At 32.1% G+C, this 11,037-nt stretch overlaps 1 protein-coding gene and 1 long non-coding RNA gene across 2 annotated transcripts; both read right to left on the reverse strand.

Annotated features, from left to right (window-relative positions):
- Window positions 1-3,678: 3,678 nt before the first annotated feature.
- On the reverse strand, window positions 3,679-6,165 carry LOC139850327 (uncharacterized). The gene is made up of 4 exons (XR_011759997.1): window positions 5,901-6,165; window positions 4,814-4,944; window positions 4,613-4,713; window positions 3,679-4,523 (listed from the first exon to the last, which is right to left on the reverse strand). It is a non-coding gene; the product is annotated as an uncharacterized lncRNA (long non-coding RNA).
- Window positions 6,166-9,202: 3,037 nt separating this feature from the next.
- LOC139849759 (uncharacterized) lies at window positions 9,203-9,847 on the reverse strand. The gene has a single exon (XM_071839385.1). It carries the CDS (start codon window positions 9,845-9,847, stop codon window positions 9,203-9,205), a length of 645 nt encoding a protein of 214 aa, XP_071695486.1.
- Between the last annotated feature and the right edge of the window lie 1,190 nt (window positions 9,848-11,037).

Genomic DNA, 11,037 nt, shown 5'->3' on the forward strand with positions numbered 1-11,037 from the left:
TTGGAGGAACTTACAATTGATGACAAACTCCACTTCGTGGAAGAGCCTGTCGAAATTATGGACCGTGAGGTCAAAACTTTGAAACACAACAGGATTCCGATCGTCCGAGTCCGATGGAATGCCAAACGAGGACCTGAGTTTACCTGGGAACGAGAGGATCAAATGATGCAGAAGTATCCTCACCTTTTCCCAGCTCCTCCATCTCCCTCAGCTTAAAATTTCGGGACGAAATTTTCTTTAACAGGTGGGTAATGTAACGACCCTGGATTTTCAAACTTTTATTAACAATATTTATTATTAATGCTTGCATTTTAATAAATGTGTTTTACATTTACTTGTTACCGTAATTGACTTTACATGTCCCGACTCATCTTTGTGACACACGTACTTTTCACGAATAATATTTTGAATATTATTCACGTTCATGATTAATTATTATTAATCATTTTTATTTAACTAATGTTACTAGTTAATTACTTGGGCTTTATTTATTTAATTGTTGCATACTTACATGGACTCATGTTAATGGACTTGGAAACCCACCCTACTTTTCTTAATGGACTACTAGTTAGCCCAATATTAAGCTAGTGAATTATTAAGGCTTAAACTTAGATTAATTAAGCTAATGAGGAGGCAAAGTTGTCACAAGCATGCTAGTAACTCTTTCCCATACATTTAACTTTAAATCATTCTAAGCTTACACCATCTTCCCATGCATGAAAGTGAGTTTTGACCTTTCCCCTTTTGTGCCCAAACCGTCGGCATCCTTGTGCTTGGAGGGAGTTCAAGTTTCATTTTTTTGTTACTTATTTGCTAGCCTTTCACTTCATTTTTCACACACATACTTACACCATTACTTTTTCTCTCAACTTTCTCTCTCATTTTTCTCTCAAATTGTAAGTAATATGTTTCATTTTCCTTCTCCTTTTTCCTTTAGAAACCAAAATCAATCATCATCATTTCATTAGTTTGTTGTTTGTTTATTGTTAAAGATCAAGTTTTCTAACTTGTATCTTCATGTAATCTTGGTTACTTCCATCTTTTGTTTGATGAAGAACCAAGAACAAGAATCTAAACTTGTTAGTTTATGGTTCTACACTTAAATGTTATAAGATTTAAAGTTCATAAGCTTTATAATCATACTTGTGTCATGTTTTGTAGACTTGAAGTTTATTTCCTTAAGATCCAAACTTTGATTTGAATCTTCTCAAGTATGAAATAAACATGAACATAATACTTGTAACTTTAGTTTATTTCTTTCTTTTGTAAGTATTTTAAAGATTGTAATGTTGTTATTTTGGTCAAATATTACTAGTTAAACTTGATCTCATATTTCTTGAAACTAAAGTTAACTTTATAAGTTCAAGAACATGAAAGTATAACTTTCTAGTTATAACTTCATATACTTGTGTTGGATCTAAGTTTCTATAGATTATGGTCTTCTAATTTTGTTGTAAATAAGAGCTTATAAGCTTATATACATTTTACAAGATGAAAATCTAAGTTTCATAACTTATGGTTTCATTAAAGTGAAGATCCAAGTTCTATAACTTAGGATCTAACTTAAGAACACTATATCTAGACTTTCTAGTCTAGGATCTTTAAGATCTAACTAAGATCTAGGTTCTACAACTTAAGATCTTGTTTATTTAGTTTACTTTCAAGTTTGTAGCTTAATATTATTATTAGAACTCATGTATGTGTCAGATCTAAGATCTTGATGTAACTTTGGTTCATCAAACTACTTACAACTCTTAAGTGAGTTGTGCTACATATCTTAGACTTACATTAGTGTTATGATGGTCAAAACTTGGTTAATATGATGCAAACACATCAACGAGTTGTACACTTGAAGCTATAAGCATCAAGGATGAGAACCGTGATGAGCATCAAGCACCAAGAACCCACCGGAGCACCTTACCTACTGTTTTACGGGTCTGATAAATAACCTGGGCTACTGTAAAAGATGATTTCCAGCTAGTTCGGTTCGAGTAGATGATTTTCCGTTTAGACCTCGTCTTAATCCGAGTTACGGTTTAGAATTTATGGCCATCCGAAAGTCACTACACCCTTTTAACGTTGTGCTGAAATTTCTGACCTACTCGCACTTAAACCGTCGCCACGGTCAAACGAAGACGAGTTTGGTTCTAGAAATTGGTTAGCTTCTAGGGGACTCATATACGGAGCCATGGCCACTGGTCTCACTTCATTTCAGTTTGTATAGAGGTCGTGGCGACTGAACGAATTCAGCCTTTATTTCAAACTCTATTCTTGATTGAAACTTACTTTACACTTTTTGATTAATGATGAATGATGATGATACTTAAGACCTAATTTACATACTTTTAAACCTTTGGGAACGATTTACTGACTTAGTAACTTTTGACTTAGGTTGAGGACCTTTTGGACAAACTACTTTCCTACTTTCCCGAATCAACTTTACTACTTTTCACTATGAGTTATAGCATCCATTTTTACTTTAACTATTTTGGGACTGAGAATACTTGAGCGTTTTACGTTTTACATACTAGGCACGAGTACTTAAACTTTATATATGTGTGGGTTATACAACGGCATAAACTTTCCCCTTAGCTCGGTAACGTTTAGTCATTGGTCTTTGAACCGGTGAACGCGAATCTTAGATATGGATCCATAGGGTTTGACATCCCCACTCGGGCTAGTAGCGCTAGCATTTAACGGGTGTTTAATACTTCGTAAACTTACGCACTCGCCAAGTGTACTTTTAGGGGGTGTTATTTACGTTAAGTTAGTTACCAAGTGCCCACGGTTATACATATACTTTTCATACTGTTTTGAAACACTGAAATCTTGTAGCTTACCTTACATTACTGTTATACTTAAACTATAGATCACCAACCTTTGTGTTGACGTTTTTAAGCATGTTTTTCTCGGGTGCTTAAGAGGTTTGTTTGCTTCCGCTGTTGTAGTCTTGCTGTAGACACCCGCTGCTTGTGTTAGGGATGTCTTCGCATGAAACGTTTATCTTGCATTCACAAATTTTATTACTTTTGAACAATGTATTCGTAACGACCATTAGGTCACGTACTATTATTAATTGCTTCTATTCATAGAAGCATACTTTCGTTGTAAAACATTTGATGTTGGTTAAGACATCACCTTTTCTTATGAATGCAAACTTATTTTAAAACAGCATATAGTGTTTGACCTTGTAATGATCCTGTTGTTGATGATCCGTACACGTTAATTTTGTACGGGGCGTCACAAAATATGTTATTATTAAAGTTAAGAAGGGTATATATGATAAAAACCGTAAATAAATAATAAAATATTTAATTAATGTTAATAACATCATCAAGATGACTTAAATTTTTTCCTTTTTATTTTTAATTTTTTCTTAACAAAGAAAATAGCCTAATAATGTCATCATAATTTTAGAATTTTAATAGAAACTATATATATATATATATATATATATATATATATATATATATATATATATATATATATATACCTTGCCATTTAATAAAAATAAAAATATACAATATACAATTAGTATAAGGAAACTAATAACATCATACGTTGAATATCACTCATAGTATAATCAAACTCCCATTGTTAAATAATCACTCAACTGCCATTTTATTAACAATACCCGTAACTTTATCACGTATATTGTACATGATCTTGCACGCAAATATAATACAAAAACCACTTAATTGCATGGCAGCTCTATAAAAGTCAATTCAAAGCTGTTGATTTGAATCTCGTTTAAGGTAACCGCTCCGCATCTCCATTTATTCTTGAATACCTTTTGATTAAGGTAACCGGTCACCCATTCGATTGCTTGCCAAAAAGTCTTCCTTAACTCAAATTAATGTTTAAATTTTTCCCACAAAAAGAGTCTTCTATGCTTAAATTTACACACATTCCCTAACCCCCACCATTTGTAAACCTTCTCCAAATAAAAATCTAGTAACTTATTAACTTATTTCTCAATTTTCATCCTCCCTGATATAACTTCGTTACCTATAAGTTCCAGATCATCATATCCATTGTAGTCACTAACCTCTTTGTAGAGGATGCGCCTTAAGAATCTAGCAGCCACACCCACATGTAATTGCTTCTTTTTATATGTGGAATATAAGTCATCTAAGCAAGTAAAGTCAGTAGCTCATCGTTAGTTCGTCCAACTGGGTTTCTAGACCAGTTTTCATGAAAATAGTCCAAAATATAAAGACGATTAGATAATAAGACGTGAGTAAAGTACATTGAACAATCAAAAATATCATAACCTCCGTAACACTTACTTATTTACTAGATTTTCGCAGCTCTAAATCTGTAGCATCGTTCCAGCACTTCCATGATGAACCAATATTATAAAGTATAACGTTTACTGAAATTGAGTACATTTTCATATAGTATAAAGTTTTAGTAAACTATTAGTAGCAAATCTTAAAATTGAGAAGATATAGAAATTATCCAAACCAATTTTATCCCAACTCTTAGTCCTATAGCATCGTTCCAGCACCTCCATGATTAACCTGCATATTTGACAAAATCTATTTTCAAGTTACAAAAAGTCCAATTGTGATTGCCCATATAAAAAATGAAATGCACCAAGTAAGCATACCAAACAGACATCCGTAGTTGATGAACATTATACTCCATAAAAAATACACATGAGACAATCCCTTCTGGAAGAGCTGCCCAACTTATACAATAAGTGATAATCTATGTAATATAATATATATTTCAATTTCAATTTCAATATAATTACGAATGATAAGGGAAAGTAAACAATCTTAGTGACAAATGAGTACGTGGAACTCACACTGAAACCTCGAATATTGTGGTAACCTGTAAAAAAATGATGGGATTAACTATAATGGTGCAAATACTTGATGTCTCTTTTCATCAGTCACTCCAATCATCACTGTCATCATCATCACATCCAGCAAATGCCTATAAATTAAACATATATATTCTTGTTGTTAAATTGAGTTGCATAAATAAACACTCGATATGGAGAAATGGGCAGGACGGGTGAGTTAAGCAGTAGGTCAAAGCAGGTAATATTTGTCCAGGTCAAAATGGGTTCACGACGGGTTGACACTATCGTCACACATTATAATCTAATAGTTTGAAGAAAGAATTTATATGAGGTCGTATGCAATAAAACCCATCTGTAACACCATACCTGCTTGTGTTAAACTTACCAAAATGCCAAACAAAGCAATGTTAAATTTCCATACATTAGCAGCTAATTTAGTCTATTTAGAAGAAATAATAATTTTCAACCCAAATAACCTTAATCTAATCACATCTATATCCATAGTAGTTATACACATAATATTAATACAACAGTAACCCAAATTTTTGACCAATTCAAATCAAACAACAACCCAACTCAAATTCAATTCAAAAACAGGTTACTACATGGGTCAAAATGGGTGAAAAAGTTAGATAGCATCTTCTTAATGAACAGGTTACAAAAAACATTTTTAAATAGCAGCCAATTTATATAATCATAAATGGGTTAAATTGCATAATCAACGTATATCAATGAAAGAGTTACACTTTTACATTTTTAAATGCAAATTCGTGATACATACTAAATTACATCTTTGATTGCTGTAAATATTCTAAAAGCATGTTACTAATAGATATCTATATGAAATCACAAAATATCATTGTTAATTATTAAGTGATTATATGACTTGATATAAAATCAATAAAACTCACTTGAATCAAATAGTTAGACATTTCATCAAACACATAGTGTGGGACATGAATTGCAAAACAAAAAAACATTAGCTATTTCAACTTGTTCATTGGTATTAATTTAACAACTATATCTTCATAACTTCAAAGAGATGTCCAAATGATAAAACTTAATTGCATCAAATAGTATTTCATACCTGATCATTCATCGCATCCTAACATAAGCTGAAACAAAAAACAAACTATTTGTATGAATCTGTAACAAAACAAACGATTGCTAATAAACTGAAACAAAACAAACGATTTTCTATGAATTTTAAAAAAATCGTACAAACAGCCCTAAAATATGGTTAGATACGTGTAGCAAATCAAACAAAAAACCCTAAAATAAATGACATGGTATTCGATACTTTGTGTGGGATACGTCTCATTAACTCAAGCAAAAACGCCTAAAATAAACGATTTAAAAGAAAACATCTAGTATTAAAACCAAACAATACAATCACCTTTGTATCCCGTCTTCTGATTGAAGATAAAAGAATAGAAGTTGCACTTGCTGGTTAAAATTGAAGGGATAGCATGCTAATGGAGGAGAAGAAGCCGATTTGAATTCAAAATGTGAAAAGATAATTAGATTAAACAAACAATTGGGAGAGAAGATTTGTGAAGGGGTGATAATCCACTCAATTGATACATCCACTTAAAATATCTAATAATTTGATGTATTGCACAAGCTTTATGTTATAATTTACTTAAGGGTATTACTGGAAGATTGTAGGAAATTATTGTGATCTATTAAAAATAAGATTGGAAATATCACTACCTGTGTGAAGCTCTAGGGAGAAGGGGTGGGTGTGAAGCTCTATCACTATGTAGCTATGGCGTGTTCTGTTTAATCTAGATATAACACGTGTTTTCTTTTTCTTTTTCTAAAGCACGCGTGATATAATTATAATTATAATTATACATTATACATTATACATTTTCAATTACTGATATAATTATTTATTTAATTTAATTGTACAAATTATCTTTAATTTTTAATTAATTACTAATAATGACATCATCACATGCCCTCAAAATTTTTCTGATTGTTTTTTGATTTTTTTTATACAAAGGAAATGTTTGTTTAATGACATCACCCAAGTAGAGTTTTATATGATAGTATAGAGCACGCGTGATATAATTATAATTATACATTATACATTTTCAATTACTGATATAATTATTTATTTAATTTAATTGTACAAATTATCTTTAATTTTTAATTAATTACTAATAATGACATCATCACATGCCCTCAAAATTTTTCTGATTGTTTTTTGATTTTTTTTATACAAAGGAAATGTTTGTTTAATGACATCACCCAAGTAGAGTTTTATATGATAGTATAGATACTAATAATGACATCATCACATGTCCTCAAAATTTTTCTGATTGTTTTTTGATTTTTTTATACAAAGGAAATGTTTGTTTAATGACATCACCCAAGTAGAGTTTTATATGATAGTATAGATAGATAGATAGATAGATAGATAGATAGATAGATAGAAGACTTGAATAATCCTTATTTATGACATCATTATTTTATAGATTTATATGATAGTATAGATTATCATTTCTTCAAATAAATAAATTGAACGCACGTTTCATTATAATTCAATTCTATTAGTAGTTTTCAATTTTGAAATCAGATGATGCAGTAACATAAGAATATTTCTTTTATTTTTTGCGCATCAATTATTCATTCGAGTTCATTTTGTGGTCTCCATTTTGTACGTTGATTATGGATGTATATCAGTTTATGAATCTTTTTTGTTTATGTTTTGAATATTGGGATGAACACAACATCCAGTAACATTCGGTGTTTTCATAATTAGAAAATCAATATATGGATGTATATGCATCTTTTTTATTGGATATTGGGATGAACAGTACATCTAGTAAAATTCAATTCAATGTTTTCATGATAAAAAAAATTAATACATAACACAAAGAAAAATTCTTTTGGTCAGCGTTTTATCCAAATGCTTATGATTTCTTTTGTTAGTCTACATAATCTGACAATTATGTTTGAAGAAGTTAGACAAGTACGAAGGATATGCTTTTTTTTTTTATATTATAAATATTATCACGAATGATTTTATGATGGTATAAAATAGGAATAGTTGGGGTGATTGTGTATGGTCAATTATAACTTTAGAAGTACATTGTTCATACTGATACAAAATAGGACATAGTGGTAACCGATATATATATTTGAAGTACAAATTAATTTGGTTAATTAATTCAAAATTAATTTGGTTAATGACATCATCCAACATGTTTAGATTTTTTTTATTTTCTTTTTTAATTTTTTTAACAAAGAAAATAGCTTAATGATGATGTCAAAATTTTAGCATTTTAATAGAAACTATAGATAATATATGCATATTATTTCAGTATGGACTAGTATTCGAGTGATACTGTGTTGAATACTTTGGATCATATCTTTTAACCTTCGGTACAAATGAACATCAATTCGCAAAGGTATATTTACCTTTTCTACACTTATTTCTTCCTTTCTCATTCTCCTGTTGAAAGGTTCAGAAATAGTTAGAACTGAATGCGAAAAGTATGGAAAAACATCTAGTAATGTTTTTAACCAGAAAAATGATTATGCTCTTGCGGAAGTATCTACTCGTTACAGAGTTTCAGGTGTCAAAAAGAAAGGGGACGTACTATATCTGAAACATACGAAATATAGTAAATATCGTAAAAGCAGATGTAGTAGGGGTTGCAAACCGGGCGGTACACGACCTGGATATTACTTTGTAAATTTTAGTTAGTTGTCATTTATTACTAACTAGTTTTCGAACCCTCGCTTCGCGCCGTGGGTTTGGTTTTCAATGTATTTTATTGCGTTTAGTTTGTAAAATTATTTCGTGGCTAACGATGATGTCGTTGAAGCGCAACTCGAGTCGAACTAAAAAGTATAACCCGTGAAAGATTTAAATGTTATTTTAAATTAAAAATATATGTGCATATTCGCGTTTCGCTATGGAATTGTCGACTTTTAAAATTTTAACGCAAAATCAATGTGTATTAAAAGTACCCCAAATATTTAATGTTTTTTAAATAGAATCCGTTTTGCGTATAGTTAGTGACATTGTGTTCGTAAAATTAGTTCGAGTTTAACGATAATGCCGGAAAAATTTAACTCGTTGCGAGCGATAAGATATGACCCGTTGAATATTAGGGTGGGGTTTATTTAAGATTTTTTTATGAAAATGTTGATTTGGCATTTTACACCCCTGTTTGGGGGGGGGGGGGGGGCGGTTTTAATGTTTGAACAAAGTGTGGGGGCATTTTTTTAGGAAGGCAGTATATTAATAGAATTAGTAAACTGTACAAGGATGATAGCCTCTTAACAAGAACTAGAGGACTACCAAAAAACAAAATACAACAATTCACAAACTAGGATGGATGCCGAGATTGTAACCATCCTATGACTTCACGACTATGTTACAAAAGATTTCGGATTAACAAGCCAATTTTGCCAATCAATAGTTATCGATTTACATCTCTTCACGATCCATTCGAAGCTAGTAACTTGAATTTCGCTTAACGCTACTGGAGGGTTCCAACACGAGTTTTCGAATACCTTTTTGTTCCTATTTTTCCAAATGAGATATCCGCACGTCCATTCTATCGCTTGCCATATTTCCTCGCCAATACCCGACAACGCATGAGGTGCTTTACCAAGAAACGTCTCACCAAGGCCTAAGTTATTGAAATTACCGAACCTCCACCAAGCGTACACCCTAGACCAAACATCTAAGGAAAGTTTACAGAAAATTAAAGAATGTTCGGCCGTCTCAATGTCTTCATCGCACATAGGGCATCGAACGGAGTGCAAGTCGATACCACGTTTATCCAACTCTTCCAAAACCGGGATCCTTCTTTTTCTAGCTCTCCATATAAACACTTTGACCTTTCTTGAGACAAGATTATTTCTCAAGGTTTCAACATAGTTGGTACCTGTATTTAACACTTTATCGTCGATCAAATTTGCAAGCGTCTTTGTAGTAAACAATCCGTTTCTTCCCAGCCGCCAACACCAAGCATCATCTTTGCCCGGAGTACTTTTGGTTTCTTCCAGCATACTTATTAAAGTCTCGAGTTCTCCTACTGCCTTGCCGAAAGGTTCACAAACCCATTGCCATCGGAATGTAACCCTACTGCCATTCCAATGTACACGATCATTAACCGCTGAATCAATGTCTCGGTCCAATCTCACCAGCCTTTTTAACTTATTTTTCAATGGTTCATCACAAATCCAAGGTTCTATCCAAAATTTAATTGAAGCTCCATTGCCTAGTAGCCTGCCAAAGGAACTTTTGAAACCAATACTCTAATGACCCGTCCTAATCCATCTGGACGAATACATTACATTTGGTTACATCGCGAGGTATTTGACCTCTATATGATACATTTTACAAACATTGCGTTCGTTTTTAAAAGATAAACTTTCATTACATCGAAAGTTGACGGCATGCATACTATTTCATAATATATCCAACTATAATTGACTTAGTAATAATCTTGATGAACTCGAAGACTCGAATGCAACGTCTTTTGAAATATGTCATGAATGACTCCAAGTAATATCTCTAATATGAGCAAATGCACAGCGGAAGATTTCTTTCATACCTGAGAATAAACATGCTTTCAAGTGTCAACCAAAAGATTGGTGAGTTCATTAGTTTTTCATAATCAATCATTTTCAATAATATAATAGACCACAAGATACTCATAATTAGAAAACAATCTGTGCAGGTCTATTCCTGCTGTAAAATCATTCATATGAAGAACACCGGAACCTTTCCAACAACTCACCAACGGTAGGTAATGAGTAGTGAAATCATCTCACCGTGGTAGTTAATACAATATAATTCTTACAATGGGGGCTAATGCGTACGCAATGCAAAATCATCCCTCCGAGGGTAGCTGAAACGGGGGCTAATGCGTACGCAATGCAAAATCATCCCTCCGTTACCAACTACAAAGTCGACTATAATACAATACAATACATCGGGGGCTAGTGCGTGCGTGCTGTCACACCCCCAAATAGGGTCAGGGGTATTTGTGAGCATTCATATCATAACACAGTTGTATAAACGAGAACGACTTTAATAAAACAGCGGAAGTATTAAAAGTTTTACATCAAATTCTAACTGAAATAATAATAATAATAGTCTTAATGCAAAGTAAATGTAATGAAATGAAGACTCCATGTAGCAGCATTCAATTCATCAAGTAGCACTCATGGCAATCATCTTATTCATCACATGA

This window comes from Rutidosis leptorrhynchoides, chromosome 5, assembly GCF_046630445.1.
Source record: "Rutidosis leptorrhynchoides isolate AG116_Rl617_1_P2 chromosome 5, CSIRO_AGI_Rlap_v1, whole genome shotgun sequence".
Taxonomy (NCBI): Eukaryota; Viridiplantae; Streptophyta; class Magnoliopsida; order Asterales; family Asteraceae; genus Rutidosis; species Rutidosis leptorrhynchoides.